At 41.5% G+C, this 22,400-nt stretch overlaps 1 protein-coding gene across 5 annotated transcripts in view; it reads left to right on the plus strand.

Moving 5' to 3' along the window:
- ZNF827 (zinc finger protein 827) overlaps window positions 1–22,400 on the plus strand; it is a 182,718-nt gene that overhangs the window by 93,473 nt on the left and 66,845 nt on the right. For all 5 annotated transcript variants that reach the window (XM_075614080.1, XM_075614069.1, XM_075614088.1 and 2 more), the window contains exon 5: window positions 21,017–21,250. In XM_075614080.1, coding sequence (XP_075470195.1) covers window positions 21,017–21,250 — 234 coding nt within the window. The remainder of the gene's footprint in view (window positions 1–21,016; window positions 21,251–22,400) is intronic.

Genomic DNA, 22,400 nt, shown 5'->3' on the forward strand with positions numbered 1-22,400 from the left:
TAATGACATAAATGTATATGTGCAAGTCCCCGCTCACGCGGTGCGCACGCCCGCTCAATCAAGCTTGGTGCTTGAGTAAACAAAAAAATGTAACTTTGAAGCGTGCTCAATTTTCCCACAACGCCCGCCCCCCCCACCCCCAGCGCGCGCGCTTGCGAAATAGGCAGGACACCCGGAGCTCATGCTTGGAGAGCTGGTGACGTCACCTCTCTCAAGCATGAGTGCGGTCAGCGCCAGCGGGGCCGCAGCATTATATGTCCCCTCAGTCCAATGGCTGACTCTCGAAACCTTCAGCCAATTAGTATGACGTTGATGTTTAAAGTATCAACGTACTCTGCAGCGCAGTACAGCGATTATGAAAATCAATTACAATAAAACATGCCAAACATATTACAATTTACACGTACACTGGTACAAGAAGTAAGGAGTCCCTACTTCATGGAGCTAGCGAAAAAAAGGAGGCAAGAAACAAAAGGTTGGTTTGTATCCAGTTATACTGTAACATACATAAAAGTATAGGTATATGCATTCAATGTTTTTTTTTTATTGTCATTTTAAAATTGCCATAAGTAAAAAAAAAAAAAAAAAAAACGATGGAAATCCATGAACCTGAGATAAAGTGAACTATAAGTAGAAAAATCAAATTGCGTTGGTCTTCAGAATCTGTACAATAGTGGAATAAAAAGGTCACAGTCAGCTGTCAAAATGAACCCTATACATCAGATTGCACAGTGAGAAATCTATTGAAATACTGATGTGCCAGGAGACGCATGCAAATGTGTTTCATTTATGCAAAAGGCCCAGCCATTTCATGGTGACTTACTAAAGGTCGCAGTACCTGACCTATAAGCTTTGTTGCCTAGCAACATGATATAAAGTCACGGGGTTTGTGCGATGTATCTGTAATATTTTCTTTCTTGAGATCCAGCGTTTGGATGTTGATGTAAACGTGCATTTTAGCACTAGTCCTGTGTAAAATAAGAGATTTGTATGTTCAATCTGGAAGAACTCATTTGTTTATGTATATTGGTATGTCTCTTGTATGTCATTAGTACAGCAGATCTGAGGCCTAGACTGGACAAGAGAATTGGTTCGCTTGTTCTAAACCTCTAAATTACAGCTGTTTCATTTAAGCATATAGACAGAACTGCTCTACCCTTGAGGTCCTGATTTAAAGTCACTCTTCATCCAGTTTAAAAGATATCATACACATAAAATGGAGGTATATGTGTCACTGTAAAGAAACGTTTGCTTCAAGAGCACTGTACCATTTTACACTTTTATCAAGTTTAAGAATCTTTGTAATAAACTTGAAGCTGGTTTTTGTTGTTGTAGACCTCCTTACCTAGCAGAATTTTAACGCAGATTAAACCTTTCATCGCCAGAGGTGCCAGTGAGTTGCTGGGTGACCAGAGTTACAACCGGGACACATGAAAAAATTATTTTTAAAACAAATAACATCACCAACTGTGCCAGTCCCCTTTCTGTCTCTACACACACACACACACACACACACACACCATCCCTCCATTCTCTATTTCCCCCATACTCTCTCTCACTCTCCCCATCGTGTCTCCCTCCCCCTCCCCATTCCGTGTCTCCCTCCCCCTCCCCATTCCATGTCTCCCTCCACATTCGGTGTCTTTGTCTCTCCCCCCATTCTGTGCGTCTCTCTCACCCTATTCTGTGCGTCTCTCTCACCCCATTCTGTGTGTCTCTCACCCCATTCTGTCTGTCTGTCCCCACATTCTGTGTCTCTCACTTCATTCTGTGTGTCTATGTCTTCACATTCTGTGTGTCTCTGTCTACCCATTCTCTCTCACCCCATTCTCTGTGTCTCACACCCCATTCTGTGTGTTTCTGTCTCCCCATTATGTGTTTCTCCACACAGTCCCTACCTGTCACTGTGGAGTGAGTGATAAGGGGGGGAGAATCCATCTTGGGCCGTGGTAGCAGACTCTGGAGGTTCTCACTGCTGGTGCTCCTCTGCAGCTAGCCCCGCCCCCACACTCCTCTGCAGCCACAACCAAACCCGGCTTCTGCTCTCTTCCATATCGGCCCGCTCCAACACTCCTCTCAGCCAGCCCAACCCCCACCCTCTGCAGCCTTAACAGACCCGACCTCCGCTCTCCTCCTGCACTCCTCCCCACCGGCAGGCATCCTCTGCTCTTCAATTTTGAAAAACGGGACAGATTGCAAAAACTGGGACATTGTAAAGAGTGAACTATTGATGAGGGAACCCCGCTACAGCTTAATATAACTACATGTGTAGGTAGGGTAAGGTGATGTGGGTAAAGAGGTAAGTAGAACAACCCCCCTCTCATTCAAACCCTGAGAAAGTGTTTCTCACGCGAAACGCGCGCGTCGGCACTTTTCACGTGCACGCGCATGGTCAGCACTGACGTGGCAGCCTCTTACCTCGCAGAGCGAGCAGCTGCCAGACTTAGCGCCTGCACACCCTCTCAGACTGGACTAGAGTCTCGGAGTTCACTCGGTAGACAGATGGTGAGGATAGTGGTTGGTTTTTTATCTGATCTGGCATGCACGGTTGAGTTCATTTATTATATGAACGTCAGGTATACTTATTGCCACACCGCAGCACCAGAGCAGTAGTACTTTAGTGATTGTATCAATACCTAGGGGTATATTTTATATCTCATTACTTCATGAGTCTATTTATAAGCACAGTACCTGACGGTTGAGCACATTCATGAATATGTGCACAGGCATACACAACCAGCCACACCGTTTTTTGGTATCTATCTACTGCCAACAATTAGTGTATTTAGCCCTGATTTCCACGGGCTACACCCGCTCTATATAGGCAGGTTTCTACACCACCTCCTCATCTCTGCTTTAACCTAAGAATTCCAATATAGGGAACACTGCATACCAGCTCCCTCCAGTGAACACTTGATCTAATTCCCCTCAATTGTTCATATCATTTATAATCCGGAGTGTCATATGCACTCAACTTTGGGTTACATATGTGTGTCTTTCCTTGGATTTTAAACCTCATTATTTTAATCAGATGAACATTAAATATATAAATTTTAATTATTTTCATATTGCATTTAGGGTAGTGAGTGCTTTAGTTGGGTTCTTGCCTCTTTGCTGTGCTACTTACATTTTAAAGAGTGTCAGATCACCGGGACAGACCTACAAAAACCGGGACTGTCCCGGTTAAACCGGGACATCTGGTCACCCTACCCCTCTAGCAGTGAAAGCGTTAAAATGAGCAAATTATGACACACAGGATTTGACACATACCATCCTAACATCCTGTATTGACTTACATTGGTGCAAAACACCTTGATACACGAGATAAAAATGCCTCAGTACATTAATTTTGCTTTTATAGGCCTAATGTCAGGAGGCAATCATTTTGTATTTGGGATGTCAGTTATGACAGTAAAGTGCATCACAGTGGTAGTTTTAACCTCTTCCTCTGTAGGGACATGATTATACCTAAAACTGCAGAGCAGTCAACGACACGCGACGCAAAAACAAATTAAAGTTTTCCTATGAGCGTGCGACGGCGCGGTGAACGAGGCGGTCAAGCGAGCCAATTTCAAGCAGATCTAAGAATTTGATTTTCTGGAACGACGGACGCGTCACGTGAGCGGTTCGGCCAGTGAGGGCGAAGCTCTCATGTGACATCATGGCTATGCTTTCAGCACGCCTCCTTGTCGCCTCCCGATGTCTCCAACCTGCAGTGCAGGTTTTGGGCGGCGCATCACCCTGAGGGAGTGCGCGCCTGGTCGCCACCGGTATAATCAAAGCCTAGGAAGGGTGAACATGTTCTGTGTGACATCACAAATAATGAAGAATTCTGAGGGTGATAATATTCAAATTGTTAGTCACTTAGGGCAGGGGTGTGCAAACTTTTTTTGCTGCTCCCCCCTGCCTGCTCTCCTCCGTTGTTGCGCACCCGCCCTTACCTCGCATCACGTGACCCGCGGCGTCACTTGACATCACGTTACCATGGCAACTGTGATATGACATGACCCCACGGCGTCATTTGATGTCGCGTTGCCATGGTCATGCGATCTGAAGAAGGCTGAATCTCGGTAAGTAGAGGTTACAGAGGCCTTGCGCGGTCCCCCGGCATTTAATTTAAAAGCGCGAGACCTCTGCAACAGTCCGCGCCCCCAAAAAAAAACATCTCGGGGGACGCGCCCCCCAGTTTACGCATAGCTGACTTAGAGAGTGGAAGATAGAGAAGGGATGTTTTGTTTGAGTTAATTAAATAGGTGTAATACCAAGTATTACATAGCAATACACATAGAAGCATATATAGAGAGATCAACAAATAGAAGAGATAGATAGGGATTCTATCTACCTATCTATACTAATATTTGGTTCGGGCAACCCAGACATTTTTACTCAATGTACAAGTGTGCCCAACCTCCCTGATATATATTTATTATCTTCAGCAAGCCTTCCTGGGTCAAGCCCCACAATTTATTCTCCAGGTAATGCGATTGAAAGCCTCTCTGCCAATTGTTGACCCAACAAATGTTCTAATTTCATTCTCCCATCTTGCCTTTGGTTGTCATCTTGAAGACCCTTGCCATCTAGCCGAGTACTATGTCTGTCCAATAATGGTCATGTCGTCTTGCGATATCTCTGGCCCACTGCCATTTTAATTTCTTCACCTTTGTGAAGAGGTCACAGACTTGTTTGCTATCTAATTCGTTCATTCATTTTATTATCTCTTCAGGTAATACCCATCATACATTTTTCCATACAACTTAGAGTTCTCAAACGTTTCTGAATTTTTACAATATCTTTACATTTGGAGTCCAAGTTTCATATCCATATCTGAGCACAGGCAGATTACATTGGTCAAATACTTTCCTTGTGAGGCACAGTGGAAGGTGCCCTTGAAAGATTGTTTTGTTTTTTCCAAAAGTGCTCCATCCCGTCTTAATTCTCCTATTGATTTAATTGGAAAGGTTCACATCCATTCATGTTCTATTCCATTTATTGTGATATTTGTAGTAGTGTCACATTACTTTGGTCTTGCTGAGATTGCTATGGAGGCCCACCTTCTTAGTTACTCTAATTTGTTGAAGTAGGTCTTCTGGACTTGTGACTAATAATGTCTGCACATCGTGACTCAAGTATTCACCATTTATTTTGATTCTTTTTTTCTTCCCAATTCAAGGACTTGAACAATTCTTTTATTGTTGCTTTGAAAAATCTGTGGTGACAAGGTGTCCCACACATTTGCCGATACCTATCTTGTTTGTATCTTCAAATAATCTAATGGTTGATGTGGCATTCCCGTAAATGTTTCTTATATCAATATACTCTTCTTCAACACTTCTTAATTCATTTAAAATGGCTGCGGTGTAAACAGAATCAAATTTTTGTTTCGTAAACTATGAATCCTAAGATGTGTAGTAGGTCATATTCATTACTTCTGGAAATCACTTCATGCAACTTGATGTTTGTGTAGTATCCACCGCAAAATCCTGCTTGTTCTCTCTGATGGGTAAAGTCCATGGTCTCTTGCAACCGATTAGTGAGCATCTTCATAAAAATCATGTAAGCGATTTGAAGTAGGCTGATTGGTGCATAGTTCTTCGGTCTGCTTTGTCTCCTTTCTTATGGATGAGGATAACTATGGCATTGCTCCATTGTTCTGGAATGTACCTGTCCTTCAAGCAGCATGCAAAGAGTTTTGCAAGGATTTCCTCTACTTCTTCCCCAGCTTCTTTTAGGATTTCAGTTGTAATTCCATTCGCTACCCCGGAAGAAGCCGAGAGTATGCCGAAACACGTGTTGGGTCTTCAAGCTTATGATGCTATGAATATTTCTCGCTCCTATATTCTTTCATATCCTCTCAACGGTTGTGGAGTGCTGTCCCGGATCGATCACGCATTTAAGAAGTGGCATGGTAATGGACAAGCCTGCGAATGCAGATTTTGTTTGTCCTGCAGATGTCTGTACGGAGGATGGGGCCGTGATGAGGTGTCTGCAATTTCTGTGCGAGAGGCTTCACTTGCAGACCTGCAAGCATGATGACGACGGAATGTTAAAAGGAGCAATTCCATGTAATGGAGAGTGAGGCCGTGACCAGAGGGACCTGTAACATCCTGTGAGAGGTATTGTCCCTAATCCTGTGGGCTGCATGTCAGTCAAGTACTTCAGGAAGCAATGTGTGTTCTTCCAGCAGGTCTTTTAGGAAGAGACTACATCGGAATACGAAATGTGGAAGTATGCTAGAATACTTGCTGATCGCCTGTCCTCTGTGACATGTAGAAGGTTACCATACCTATTTCAATGGAATTATTCATCCTATGAGTGCTCCACCATGTTTGAGGTACTGGGACAAACATAATGTGGAAGTTGTAGAGACTATGACGGATGGCTAGACACTAATATTGATTGAGATGTCATTTTTAATTGTTATACCTGTTTTTCCCCTTGTCTTTACCTCTGCTTACATGACTACTATGTAGGAAAGCATACTTTTTTTTCTATTTGTTGAGGTGGCTATTCATCATTTTTTTTTCTTTTGTCCCTGTTGAATTATATTTATTGATTGCTCTATGTTCTATACTTTAGATTTGTTATTTATAAAACTGTATTACTGCATCTATTTGGAATGTTACATGCATCTCATACAACTATGATGTACAGGCATACCCCGGTTTAAGGACACTCACTTTAAGTACACTCGCGAGTAAGTACATATCGCCCAATAAGCAAACAGCAGCTCACGCATGCGCCTGTCAGCACGTCCTGAACAGCAATACTGTCTCCCTACCTGTACCGAAGCTGTGCGCAAGCGGGAGACTATAGAGCCTGTTACACATGCGTTATTTACATCAGTTATGCACGTATATGACGATTGCAGTACAGTACATGCATCGATAAGTGGGGAAAAGGTAGTGCTTCACTTTAAGTACATTTTCGCTTTACATACAAGCTCCAGTCCCATTGCGTACGTTAATGCGGGGTATGCCTGTATTCATCTTGGTTAATATAGCACCTAGCTTTGGTACTCCTATTGAATGCATTGATACATTTCTTTACTCATCTTTGTATTACTTTTCGAGGAGATGGCCATCTCATCAGCATAGTTTTTTATGTATGTTCATGTTTTAGGTATCTGTATTCTGCAATAAAAGTTATTTTATGTGTACTCACAATGTATCTGATGGATCATTTTATTTAGTTATTTTTATGGGGGTGGGGGGGGCATTTTACATACAGGCTTCTGGTTGCAGCTCACTTTGCTATGCTTCCCATATTTCAGGGAATTTCTTCTCTCTGTTAGTTAGGTATGTCTGTCATTCTATCTTCTCCTGAGGCCTTCCCATTCTTCATGGGTTTTATTGCCTTTACTATGTCTACTGCAATGATGCATAGTACATCAGTATTGGTTTCTTCGCACTCTTCATCTACTTAAGTATGCCCTGTGCTATCTATGTTCTTCTTTTTCTGTAGAAGTCCTCAATGCTATTTATGATTAGTTCAGTCTTTTTTGTTGATCTGTCACATGGTTTTAGTGCCATGATTAGCTTCTTCCCAATCATAAGTTGCAGCTTTGTTCTTCTTTAAACCTTTGTTATCTTCGATAGTCTTCTTCACCATATTGCACTTACATTTTCTTACATATTCCGTTATATGCTTGCGGGCCGTCCTGCACGGCTCTGTATATTACATTTTTGCACTTGCATCTTGGGGTTGCTTCATTTCTTGTTTCCTCAGTAACTGCCTTGTCTCAGCTGATATTTTACATCCTGTTTTCTGGTATCGATTCCCCCAGGTTTTTTTTTTATAGAGCTTTCAGCTACAATGTTTCATAACTTTGCTAAAGTATCCCCAGTTCAAATTCTCTGCTGGTTATTTCGAATTTCATGATTGTTTTTGTCGTCTTTTTGTTGTCTTACTTTCATCTTTGCATTAAGATGTAATTTGCAGTGAACAATTAGTGATCACAGTTTGTGTCAAAGCAGTTAAGGAAGGTGCAGTCATCAATGATGTGTTTCTTGTTAGCCTCGATATAGTCAATTTCACTCATTATTCAATTTACTTTTTTCTATTGATTTCTCCTTGAAGATTTGAATTTATGATATAGAAGTTTTCCTATTCTGCAAATTCCTACAATGTGTCTCAATGTTCATGTTGCAGTAACCATACCTCCCAACTAATGCTTTGTCTTTCTGCTGGGCACCAATCTTTGCTTTGAAATCTTCCATTATGATCTTGGCGTGGCAATTTCCCTTGTTGTTAAGGTGGTTAAGTTCATGGTAAAAGTCTTCAACTCCATTGCCCGTGTGACTTAATGTTGGGGCATACACTTGGGTAATTTGAAGCATATATCTCTTTGATAATCGAATGTAATTCTGCTGCTCGTTCTGTTGCGCTTTTATACTCCACTGTGTTGTTTATCACTTTCTTGTTAACAATGAGGCCTACTATACTAATGATTCCATTTTCTGTACTTCTCATATTGTGTCTTGTGGTGCGCTGCAGCGATACACAATGCACCCGCGGGAGAAGTGGCCATTGTTTTGAATCAGCCATGCGCAATAAGGACTATCCTGCTTTTTCACCCTCCATGAGAGCGCCACGGGCTGCAGTAATGTTTGCTACATCTGTAGCCACCCACAACGGAAACCCTTTTGACATAAGGAAAAGACACATAGGGGAAGCACAGCTGAGCGGGAACAGAGGTCCGATAACTTCATAGCTATAATTAACCATTGAGGAGCATTCAGCAGCTGCGTGGCCATGCCAGGAGATCTACAGACTTTGCAAAGGAGTCCGATTCATCTTGGTGTTCCATAATAAAGGAATCTCTGAAATACAGCATTACATAAAGATGAGCTGAACTGCAGCCAACAAAATCAACAAATACTGCATGGTGACAGAAAACTCACATTTAAGTAAGTGCACGCTGGAGTGGCTGCACATTCATCATAACCTAAAATGAACACACCGTACTGTTCAATTACAAGTAAGCCCTTGCCAGGTGAAGTACTATCCATCCTTGATAGAACAGATGGCCTTACCGAAACACTTATTAATATTGTCTGCTAAAGCTTCTATATTGATGATATCACTTTAGTTGATTATTTACTCATCAGTACTATTCGTTCATGCCAATATCCACTACAATAAAAGTATCGTTTTTAAGTTGTGTGTAGTCTTTGCTCGGCCTCTTCACTCTAGTGACTTGCTGCCTGTATGGCCTCTCCCTGGGGATTATCTCCATTGGTGAGATCATTTGGTGGAGGACCTGGGTGCCGGTGACTCCATGTGGTGTCGGGAGGTACCACACTCAAGGCAAACAACCTGTGTGGCTACCTAATTTGCAACACCGTCCTTCTGGCTTACTACATAAGTAATAGTGTTAGTGATGAGGGTATAAGCTTAGTGTTAGAGATGAGAATTACTAATCTGTGTAGTCATAAAAAATGTACCTCTACAGTATTTTTTATTTTCAGCACCATTATTTATTTTGCTTTGTAGCAGCTTTTTCAGCTGCGCTTGCTTTATTTTTGTAATATTATTTTTGTATTATTTAATTATTTTGGTTTTATTTTAAATAACAAGGCTTTGGCGTTGCCAGACCTATGTATTCCATAAAAAGGGGTTATCCCCTAAGTGTTTTTGTTATTCCCATGTGTAGGCTAAAAATTGTACTTGAGTGGAAACATGCTTCTTGTACTGTTGTTGTATAACTGGGATTTTAGCCTGATAGCTGCAAACGTAAGAGTATAGAAGTATCTTTTTTTTATACTTTTGGAACCCCAAGCAACTTGAATTGGGACATTGCCTACTAGCTTGGGACAGTCCCACATGACAAACTCAGTTTCATTGTTTGTATCAGGCTTCTTCTGGTCCATTTGCAGCACAAATATCTTGGTTTTAATGCCCTGGATCAGTGAATTTGGGGTTACTCACTGCCGCTGAATATAAAGTGGAGGTAAGAAAAAATTCTAAGGCATGGTCTCTCTGTGTTGAAGGTCGTTCCTGTGAAGTTGCAAGAATTTCATTCTGACAGACCATGGGTTGTATATAGTCTCAGAGGAGCAGTGTAGGGCGGCGCGTATAGCGCCGGTGACAGCGACGTCGCGCCAAAACAAATGTATTGCCGTCGTCGCGTGCCCTTATAGTAAGCGCGACGGCTTGGTCGCTGGAAGTCAAATCAATTTGATTTTTCCAGCGACCGCAGCATGACGTCACCGTCGCTGTCACCGGTGACGGCACTATACGCGCAGCCTAAGGAGAAGGGAGACAGAGGTGGCCCTACACGGGTTGAGACCTGCATCCCAAAAATAATGAAAGTTGCTGCTGATATCCTGATGTATTGCAGCACTCTGTCCACGTGCATGTATTTAAGACATGTGTGGAGTCTCCTTCGTTCATTACAGACATTTCAGGTTTTCATTGAGTCTGAACTATTGGAAGACCAGTCTCACTCATTTTAGCATTAGTTGCTGTACATACTTTAACATAGTCTCACCGTTTGAAGTAATTGTTTCCCCACTAAAATTGTATTTTGTGGGCCAGAGCTGGAAAATCCCACTTTTTTCAATCTTAGGAAGTTGACATCTCTTCCATCACATTGTGTAATATAGGTTATTATACTATAGAAATGTGTTGCTATCTCCTTTGGTGCCAGAGGGGGTTAAAAGCATTAAGCAGCCGTGAGCAGAAATGTATAATACTTTTGGCTAACACAAGACGGTCTAAAATGTGCAAAGGTTATGGCAGTGCTGCATCCTTGTGCGGAGAGATGTATTCATTTCTTAAGTCAATATTTATTTGGTTTGCCTGGAATGCAGTAGCCCTAGATCATGATTGTTCTGTCACTCCTATTTAGTCTGTTGTTTTTGTGGTAATTGTATAAGAAGATACTGCTTACAGTAGAGTTGTTTTACACTTGACCTTTGGGATGATCTGACGCTTTGTCTTCTCTCTGTTCTACACTTCCTCTGTTTGTTCCCTTGTTCTATTTTTGCACAGTTTCAGTCACTCCCAATGAATGCTCTGAGAAAAACTAATTCACTTCTTTGTATCAGTTCCCATACTTTTAAATGAAATGTTTTTATTGGTGATGCAGCCTTTTGAAAAGCCTGTTTATACTATTTCACATCACTGTTTATTTTCTCCCTCTTATACAAAAAACTGTCTGGTCTTTTCTCTTGAGCACATAAAGGGACTCGTTATAAATCACTTATCTGTGATTTGACTCAGTCTGATCTGTTTTCCTCAAAAGTTAAAGGAGGTGGCAGGTCTCTCTGGTGCAGAAGTGGTTACGAAAGGGTACTTAAGGTAGGGGGAGGGATCTTACCTCCTTCTTTCTTAAAGGATCTACTGGAGCGAAGTTGTCTGGAGTATCTTGGTTCCTGGTATTGTCTCAGGAGTTGGTAATCTCACAGAAAAAGCCAGCACATATATTGATAAAGTGATACGACCCTTTGTGACCACACTTCCCTTATTCCTCCTTGACACTAAAGACGTCTTAAATAGACTTCAAAGTATAACCATCGACTCTGACACTCTTTGGTCGGTCTTGATATCGGGGGACTATATATTAGTATACCACATAATGTGGGTATGAAGACAGTCGCCCATTTCCTTAGCTCTAGACATTGCCAATTCCAGCCACATAATGCATTCATACTTCAACTACTTGATTTTGTTCTAAGAATTAGTTCTTGTTCAATCGGTCTCTTTACCACCAGATCCAGGGCACGGCAATGGGGACGACCTGTGCCCCTACCAAAGCCAATTTTTACCTGGGCTGGTGGGAAGAGACGGTTGTGTTCAACGAATCTAATGAGAAGCGTACTAAGTGCACCGACATGTGGGGAAGATACATCGATGATGTGTTCATCCTGTGGAAGGAGACATTGGAATTCTTGCTTTAATTTTTTAAGTCCTGAAGCAAATCGAAGACAACTTTAAAATTGACATATTGGTTCCAAAGGGATGAGCTACATTTTCTGGATCTTACAGTACCATGAAGAGGGACGATTTGTGCAATCTAGTGACTACTATTTATAGGAAGGATGAGAGTTCTTCAAAACGAGAGACGTGATTGACAAGCACAAGGGTAATCCTAATGTCGTAAATGTCTATGGCATCGAACATGTCCCACTAGGTCCCCGCAAAGGGGACTGGGATAAGAAGTTGCTAAAGAGGGAGTGCAGATTGATATACCAACTTAATTCACTGACCCCCAACGGGCTGAACGAGGGCTTCTTCTTCTCCCCATTCATAGAACAGTTTATTCTGCTGTGTATCTGCTATTCGTGTTTCCCAATCAGCCTCCTGTCCTCCTCCCATATCCTGGTCGCTTATCCGTTTGGAGGTTTATGTTTGTGAACTCCATGTGTTCAAGAATAATATGTTGGTATCTTGGTATATGTTTTTAACTAGGGTGTTTAGTTTCATCACCCACCTTTTTAACTATTTTTTATTTCAGTGCTGCTATAGATCTCCTCCTCCATTAGAGGATTTACAAATGCTACTGGCACTGCGTAAGTTGAGTCCCAAAAAACTTCTATAATGTATCTGCGCCTCTGCCCTCCGGGTGACGGGTATTTTAGGCCGCGCTTATAGTGCTGGCAACGGCGACGCGACCGATGCTGTCGCCACCAGCGAAAGTTATCATATGATTTGAAGCGACGTCGCTGGCGACAAGGCCAGTGACGTCACTAAAAGGGGCAGGCCGCACAATTTGATTGGTTTAGAGATAGTCACATGTGGCGACTGTCTCTAAAAAAATCAAATTTACCCGGCTTCAAAACTTTGGGTCGCTCCGTCGCCGTCGTGCTTACTATAAGCACTTGCGACGTAGCCAATGTATTTGTTTCGGAGCGCCGTCGCCATCGCAAGGCACTATAAGCGCAGCGGAACGTGAGTGGGACGTCTCCCCAACCCCTTGACAAAGCGTGCTCGCATCGGGTTATGAGCTGATGTCAGTAGTCGGCGCCAACCTTCCTGGTGTACAGCACCCTCTACCATTCTCTGTTGCCTGTCTTCTGACTCATGGTCAGGCTGTAGTTATTATCGCAGCAGGTTTTTGTTATCTGGCTCCTGATATTCCTGGCTGCTAAACAGCATGTTATATTGATTTGTGCCAGTTTATTCATATCTGCCATCTGTATTGTTAGCTTGATACTACTGGCTGCTAAACAGCATACTAGGGTCTGCTGGCCCATGAGGGTACATTTATATAGGGCGCCTCGCACGTGGGGGTGGTGTGTCCGGCAGCGGTGGGGCATATGACGGCGGGGATAGTAGGGGCAGCAGATGGGGGGAATAGTGCAGGGACTGAGGCTGTAGGGTTAGCAGTTGGTGGGAGGGAGGGGGTAGTGGGGTGGCTGTAGTGGTGGCACCAGCGGGAGATCCTGCGAAAGGGGACAATGATGGACAAAAGGAAGGTGTGCAGAGATACTTACCTTTGCTTAGCTAGCCCGCTGGGAGCCGTTTTGGAAGGACGAATATGTGGATTTGCTGTCATTATTGCCGGATTATAAGGAGCCGGCAAAGTCAGATAAAAAGAAGGATGAAAAAGAAGAGGAGGCCAAGAGGAGGCAGTCTCCCAAGTCTTTCGGGGACTGGTTGAAGGTCTTCGCGATTCTGGCTAGTGTGCTTTCAGAGAAGAAGCCAGATCATTGCCCAGCGCTCTTCAAGTACGTGGACTCGATTTGGGAGGCCCACAAGTAGTATGGGGAATCGGGCTGGTGGAAGTACGATATGGACTTCAGGCAGAAAAAGCGATTAGAAAGCAGTTGAAATGGGACGTGAAGGATATGGACCTATAGATGTCCAAGATGATGCCCCATAAGCCCCCTCCCCCCCACCACCACCCTTTGAAGCTGGGGCCGGCAGCTTGCAAAACGTTGGGAAGTCGGCTGGGAGTGGAAATGGGGCTTTTTGGCAGTGTGAGTGGGATAGGCAGCGTCGTTTCAGGCATGAGTGCAATGGCTGCAGGGGTAGCCACCCAGTGTCAAAGTGCTTTATAAATGGCAAGGGTGGATTAAAAAAAAGGAGCAAGTTGAGAGCCTCGGGCAAAGAGTGAGGACACCGGTGAACATCGATGAGATGGCACCGTGGCTCTGCCATTATCCTGATAGGGCAGCAGTGGAACTGCTAGAGATTGAGTTCAAAAGGAGTTCCTGGATCCTTTTTAGGAAGGTGGAGGTTACCCTCTTTAGATGGAATTTCAAATTGCTAAAGATGCACATGGGGGTGGCGTGGGCAAAGATAAAAAAGGAGGCCCACAGGCAGAAGGGCAGGCCCATTTTCATCTCCCACATTACCAGGGTTGAAAGTTTATTCACTGGGAGTGGTTTGAAAGAAATAGCGGATTCATTTAGTCTCATACATCACCTGTCCTACCCGGAGGAGTTGTCGGTGAATGATGGAATTGACAAGGAAATGTGTAGCGTGCCGTATGCATCATTTGAAAGGGCCAGTCACCTGGTAAGGGAAGCAGGGCCGGGGGAATGGATGGCAAAGGCTAACGTAGAATCGGCATTCCATGTATTGCCAGTGCACTTGAAGGAGAAAGCTATGAGGTTCGGAAAGCACCGGACACTATCATTTAATGTATGAAGGGAAAGGGATGAGGAAGGGAAACGGGGAAGAGAACTCTTGCATTCGCCTAAAGAAAAGTGATGGTATTGTGCATGAAGGGATAATAATACACAAAATAACAAGAACTCAACTTGATTGCACTCTATACATAGTATGAGAAAAATTAATTTAGTATAAAATAGCCTTTAATGGGAAAACTCAATAAAGATAAGAAATTATTACACTTATTACACGCTTCGTCCTGGGTAACATCTTCCCTGGGTTAAAACTAGCATATCCCTGCATTACTCAATAGCAACATCTACTACCATTCAGCTACTTTGTCGGGGAATGTTGCCAATTAGTAACATTATACTCCACGTGGGATACAGTTACTTGAACTTTCATAATTCCATCTCACTGTGATACAGTTAGCCATAGGGAATATCTTCTGAGGGGACGTGCTTCCTGCCACTGCCAGTAAGATTGTTTACTCTGGTACTCTAAAGGGGTTTATTCATCCTTTTTGGTAGTAGCCCACTTGTACCACATTATGTATTTGAATAATCACTTCACAACCCCTTTTACTCAGTATACATGCTGAAGCATCTCTGGGCAGCAATACAATCTTGTAGCCCCAACATGTGTGCCGTATTACCCACCCTGTACAGCTAGTGAGAGTTTCCCTGTCAGTGTTTTATTTTGTGTTTGTTTAGAGTCCATGTCTATGTATGATTGGCCACCAGTGTCTTTACCAATCCTTCCTTATTTGTATCGAGTTTTTCTATTAAAGGCTATGTTATACTAAATTCATTTTTCTCATACTATGTATAGAGTGCAATAAAGTTGGGTTCTTGTTCTTTTGTGTATAATCCTCCTAGAAAGTATCACAAACTAAAAAAAAATTGGATAACATTGCAAACTCTGGCAATGAAGAGGCTAAAAGTACTCTGATAATTGTACTACTCTAGGTTTGCAATGCTGAGCAAAGAATAGGTTTAACAGAACCCTTCGCTTTCTTGGGTGCAAGAGGATAGGTGAAATCTGTGGAGTAGGATCAGTAACTGTTTTTCACCAATCTTCTCCAATCCTATCTTTTGTTTGTCCTTATATGAACTTGAGAATTTCAGAGCTTTGACTGCATTTGCCACTAGTGGTCCCTCACCGTGAACCTGTCTCACAATCCTCCTTTTGTACACTATTTTTTGGAGTTCTGGCTTCTCAATTTCTCAAGGTAAGTAAGAGAGGACCAGAATCTCGATGTTTTGAATACCGGCATTAACCATATTGCTGCCATTGCTCTTCACAACAAAAAGGCTTAAATAGGTATGATGGAATAGAACGCCTTATAGAGTATAACTCCATGATTCAACCATATAAAACACTCCTGGAGACTACACAATACAGCTAATAAAGCTTTCTATATATTTCTAATGCTTTCTAACACCTCAAATCCCAATAATGACACATCTGCTGGCAGTATGACTCTTCTACTGTTTATATAATAAGAAATAAACAGGATAAGAAGCATGCTAAATTACCCACATTTTACCTGAATCCAACTCTTGGACATTTTTCAGCTTTAGAAAAGCTGTTTTAGTCTACAAAACATATTTTAAGTCTATCTTCACTGCATATATTGTAACTCCGTTAAATAGATCTGTGAACCCACGGTTTGCAGTTGAACCTTATTGTTAAAATTGATAGAATATGCACAATTTGATTAAATCCTGACGAGTCCAAATGTGATGAGAAGCCACAGGCCCAAATAGTTCAGCAAGACTTGTTTTACAATTGAACATTTCAACCCATGGCTCCTGTTGCAAATAGAATATACACTCTGTGTGACACATCACTTTGGACAATGCCCAAGGAGATCATCTTGGCCTTTAGATTTCTCCTTATCTTCTGTGCCCGGGTCACAATGACTTTTCATTTGAACAGATTCAACAAATTCTTTTCCAGGGCTTCAACTGCTGCAAAATCACCATTTTCGCTCAGGAAGAGGAGGCTTCCTGCTCACCTATCCTCAGTAATGGGCCATTCACAACACGCAGTAACTCACTGTTAAGGCAACATCATGTTTCTTAAAGACAACTGATGATAACAATAAGCAGTAATGTTGTCTACTCTGCTCGTAACCCAAACTACGCCAATACCTGCAGCATATTGTATGATTTGGCTCGCAGGGATAAGGCGGCTCACCAACTAGGATATTCTGCACCCTTTTGCATTTCATTGCAGTAGAAAGGTTTGAGACAATTAGAGCATAGTTATGGTGGTGAGTTTCATATGCGCATATGCAATGTGTCTATTCTAAACCAGATGCGAAAAACTGAGGAGCATTTTTATTGGTCAGCTTGTGTCATATGACTGTACCACAAACGGTTAGTGATGTGTTAGAATATCGTAGTTGTCCACGTCTGCGGTGCCACACATGTTAGTTAATGGTTCAAAAGAAGTCTTAGGAAGTCTGTTAAGATCTCCTTGGAAGTCTGTAATGCGGCCGATTCGGGAATAAGTGTTGCAGTGACTGAGATGCGGCTGACGGCACACAGTTGGGCAAGGCAGGTTTCACACTGGGTGATACCATTATAACTTGCTGCACTGAGGTTACAACTCTATGCAGTTGAACATACAGTAAAGTGCAAATGGTTTGTGTCGTCATTAATAGTACTTTAAGTGAAAGCTTTGTATTATTTCGGTCATAGTAAACTTTATGCGTGTACAGAAGATGCATTTACTGTTACTGTACGTACTGAGAAAAACGTAAATAAGAAACACAGTCTGAGGTTATTTTGAAAATAGAATAACACGTGAATTTATTCAAGTCAAGTGCACAACGGAGACAGCTTCAAAACAAAAGCTCTCTAAACAATAAACATGGTATGCCATATATTTATACCCTAAATCCTAAAGCTCCACCCCTTTATGGGGGGGCTTGCACGTCACTAAACATTACCTCATTTTGTAATACATAACAATACTAAAGCTGATGTCATTTTGTAATACATAATAATATTGTATAACTGCCTGTCAGCTAGAAACCATTCTGGGGTTAAATGGGATGTGCCTATCCTACCATCTGGCATTTGTGTGAGAACTAGTTTCACTGCGAGAATCTAAGTTTATCTCATGGGTTCTCATAACTTTTAGCCTGTTTACTCTTTTAATTTGAAGCTGATTGGATGAGGAAGAGTCAATAAATTTAGCTAGGAGCGAAAAAATTCCATTCTCTGCTTCACACATTTGTTTATACAGAAATGAAACACAGAAATTAGACTCACAAAGACAAGACAAGATGGCGGATTGAAATATTCACACAAAATGGCTTCATCCTAAATGCTGTTATGTTGTTATGCCAGACCCCCTAATGTCTCAACTTTGTCAGTCCCTCCTCTGATTCTTTAAAACATTGTTTTTGAGAATTATTGGTATGATTTTAGTCCAGAAACACGTTGGGAGGCACAAGGGTGCTCCATCATTTCATAATGCTGCTTGAGGGTGTAGGACAGTGCACGAGGGTGCCTGCCAAATGTAGTCATAGTCTCGTATGGCGTTATAGCCAAATTCTTTTCCAGAGTTAGAACATTGTACTTGGCATCTTCTTTCTTCAAGGGACTGCTGTAGATTGGTTCTGCAAACAATGGCATTATGTCTGCAGATGGGGTTGCATATTTGTGGATCATGCCTTTGACAAACGTAACACAAACATAGATGACAACGAGTATCACAATCACACACATTACTGCATTCAAAAATTTCGCTCCTAGTGATCCTACCAATCCACCCAGCCCCAAAGGGTCCCAGTCTGTGTCACCTTCCTTCCTAAGTCTTTCTTGAATTACTTCTATCTTGTCTAACTCATGCTGTACCTTGCCACTCTGATCTTGGATGAAAACACAACATTGTTCTTTAATTAGGGCACATACACCTCCTTTTGATGCTAAAATGTAATCTAAATCCATTCTGTTTTGTAAGGCCATAAGCCTGATCTGAACCTGTTCTTGGTTTAATGATGAAATTAAAAACTGCAAAATTAAGGCCACATCCTTCCTGTAAATTGTTATCTGACTGAACATACATTTTTACACAGGTTTCATTGTTTGGTGGAGACACTTGACCCATAAATTGATTCTTGTTCCTAGTGTGTGATACACCCTTTAAAGAGGTTCCCTTAAAAAATGGGAAAATACAGAAATTATACACATAATACTAAAAACCTTATTTTATGCAAGCAACCTTTCTTTGGGTATGCAGTTGCTAGATAAAGGATATGGCATCTATCTCTATCATAATATATTTTCAGCTATTACTGAGAATTGAAGGGGTTTGGTATCTGTGGAAGCGAAATGCATGATCCTCACCCCTGCACGCATTATATACATCATTCACTCAGAATATCAGAACAGACACCGTTGAAAAATCAGCTCCACGCACCACTCAAAACAACTTAATCAGGCTGTTTGTCTAAAAAATGCAGGTACCCTTACCTTGATTCATATGAGCGCTCAGGTTTGAGTGATGGAGGAGTGATTCATCCGGGTGCTCGATTCCGATGATATTGAGTCCCTATTTCGGAATGCGCCATCTGAGAAAAACGTAAATAAGAAACACAGTCTGAGGTTATTTTGAAAACAGAATAACACGTGAATTTATTCAAGTCAAGTGCACAACGGAGACAGCTTCAAAACAAAAGCTCTCTAAACAATAAACATGGTATGCCATATATTTATACCCTAAATCCTAAAGCTCCACCCCTTTATGGGGGGGCGTGCACGTCACTAAACATTACCTCATTTTGTAATACATAACAATACTAAAGCTGATGTCATTTTGTAATACATAATAATATTGTATAACTGCCTGTCAGCTAGAAACCATTCTGGGGTTAAATGGGATGTGCCTATCCTACCACCTGGCATTTGTGTGAGAACTAGTTTCACTGCGAGAATCTAAGTTTATCTCATGGGTTCTCATAACTTTTAGCCTGTTTACTCTTTTAATTTGAAGCTGATTGGATGAGGAAGAGTCAATAAATTTAGCTAGGAGCGAAAAAATTCCATTCTCTGCTTCACACATTTGTTTATACAGAAATGAAACACAGAAATTAGACTCACAAAGACAAGACAAGATGGCGGATTGAAATATTCACACAAAATGGCTTCATCCTAAATGCTGTTATGTTGTTATGCCAGACCCCCTAATGTCTCAACTTTGTCCGTACATATTCTTAAAATATTGAAATAATTTATTTTGGGTCCATTTAAGGCTAATTGCACAATACACATATTTAAAAGAATATGAAGTGTGTTTCATATTCTGCTTTAGTGTTCTCACGTCCCCGGCTTAGTACGTCAAATGCATACAGAAGAGCAGCACACACTCACACAGTTGAATTTCACCTCATATTAGAATGCTCATTATGTAATGCAAACAATACCCAACATTTATTTCTATAACCTTGAGACATAATCTGTCACACGTAGGCGTGTAGCTGTGCTTCTCCTTTGTGTGTATGTGATATTTAAATAAATCATCAATTGCTGAATTATTTTTTTTATGGTGAAGTCCATTTTTTGGCATATACAATGGCTGCTGACTACATCTTTGTTAGCTAGCCGTGAAAATGAGAAATATCGCAATGATGCTGATGTATTTTAGTCATTGCCTCAGCCCAATTTTATTCTAAAAAGTGCTGCAGCATCAGAAATCCATATTTTCGGAACCTAAGAGCTCCTTGTGGAGTGGATTTTCCTTGAGGAGACTCTGGGTTCAGGTAAGTTAAAAATAATTATTTTGAGGGTAAATGCTGTTCTAAAGCAGACATTCTCTGAATTCCTTCTACTTTTGTTCTAATGCAGGGTTCTCCTGGAGCAGAACCATAGTAGACTATCCACCAATAGACTATCCACCAATAGACCACAGAGCTCCTTTTGGCTGCCAAAGTCAGGGAAAACCATTCTTCACAGCAACATTTCCTTTGTTCACTGGCTGACGTTGTCAGAAATTGTTATTTTGAAAACGTCCTGCCTAACCGCAGGCCTGTCTCTCGGTGGATAGATGAGCATTGGGGTGCTTTTGTACCAGAAAATCCTACAGTTATGATGCAAGCAAAAAAATAAAGAAGAAAACTTGCAAGGAAAATGCTACTCAAATACATTACAATTTCAGGCCCATCTGTAAATGAACATGCTGTAAATTAAAACAATACCGATTCAAACTTTACTAACCTGCTTCACTTTTATAGCCATAAAATGATTGTTAGGACTTTCCAGAAATGAGTAAACATAAAACAAATGTTTGTTAAAAATAAATAAATACAAAAACAAATTAAAAAAACCCCCACACATTTAAGTCTGGGAAGTGTATTTGGTTTTTCACCCAGAGTCCTTTTCACTTGTTGTAATATTGACCTGGAGATATCACATGTGGTGCTTTTTACTTCTTCTCTTCACAGCTGCAAGTCAGAAGGAGCCACTGACTTTTACATTTAAAGTAAAAGAGGAGCCTAACGATGAGGAGCTGGAAAGCCCCCTCTCCCCCCAGTCTAGTTACACAATTAACCACGAAGCAGAGGCACGGCTCTCCAGCACCCCCGATGGAGACTGCAAGTCACAGGACACACAGTCAAACCTGCTGACACAGGATATCTCAGTCAAAGCGGCGTCTGAGCTACTTATGAAGCTCTCAGGTAATTCATTTATATATCTTTATCTATTTCAAAGTACGCAATAGTATATGAGTCTGTGACATTAAGTTAATTAAAAGCAGCAATTTGTGCTACTCAACTCAAAATACATATGTCTTTGTACCTTTTCCACTGCTACCTTTATTAGCTCTTTAACACTGTAGCTGCTAGAGGGGCCTCAAAAACATTGCATTGCAACAAAAGTATCAACAGAGGCACGTGGGCTCAGTTTAAACAACCACTTTCCCCTTCAGAGCTCCATAAAAAAGAAATACGGCATGAGGGCTGCAATGGCATGGGCCCTTAACACATACAGGGTACCAATACTTCATCTTATTTGTTCTTGTTTTCTCGTGGTAGCAGTAATCTGTTGCCTCTTATCTTGCCATATATGTACTGTATGGTGTAAATACCTATAAGAAAAAAGGAGACTTTTCCTTTTTTCTTATAGGTATTTACACCATACATATATTTATATTCCCCATTGATTGCTATCCCAAAGGGAGAAGCGCAGGGATTCACTTTCTATTAATATCCAAAGAATATAAAATAAAATTAAGCAGCCACATCTTGCTTTAAGTATGATTACACTTTTATTTTTATTTTTTTATGATGCCAATTACCTTGCTTTATTTTTTGAAACATTGCTTTTTTTTGTCAGGTAAGAAGACTTGCAATTTGGTTTACTTTTGTACCACTGACTCATTTCAGAGTGTAGTAGTTACATTATATGCTGTACCAGGTACAGAACAATGTTGTGGTGAGTAACAAAGTAGCAATAATTGTACAGAGTACCGTAATGATAAAGAACACTCATGTTCACATTACATGTCTCAGGCATGTCCCCTAAACCAGCCTTATCCCATAAACTCACAGCATACAGTGCTCCCACCGCAGCCAGGGACTCTGGGTAATGACATACAGATGTGCCCTCACCGTGCGTCACTTTTTGGTTCATGTACACTTTTTAACAGGATCCTTTTAAGCATATGCTTGTTGTTTCATATAGCTTTTAAAAGAGCAATACATGCGGGGGTGGGGGGGGTATTAAATACGGCATTGAAGCAGGGGGTCTCCGGAGCTTAAACCCGTTAATTTCAGCTTCTGGGCCCCCTGCTTCCACAGATACAATGGCGAGAAAACGTTTGTGAGC

Source organism: Ascaphus truei, chromosome 1 (assembly GCF_040206685.1).
Source record: "Ascaphus truei isolate aAscTru1 chromosome 1, aAscTru1.hap1, whole genome shotgun sequence".
Classification (NCBI taxonomy): Eukaryota; Metazoa; Chordata; class Amphibia; order Anura; family Ascaphidae; genus Ascaphus; species Ascaphus truei.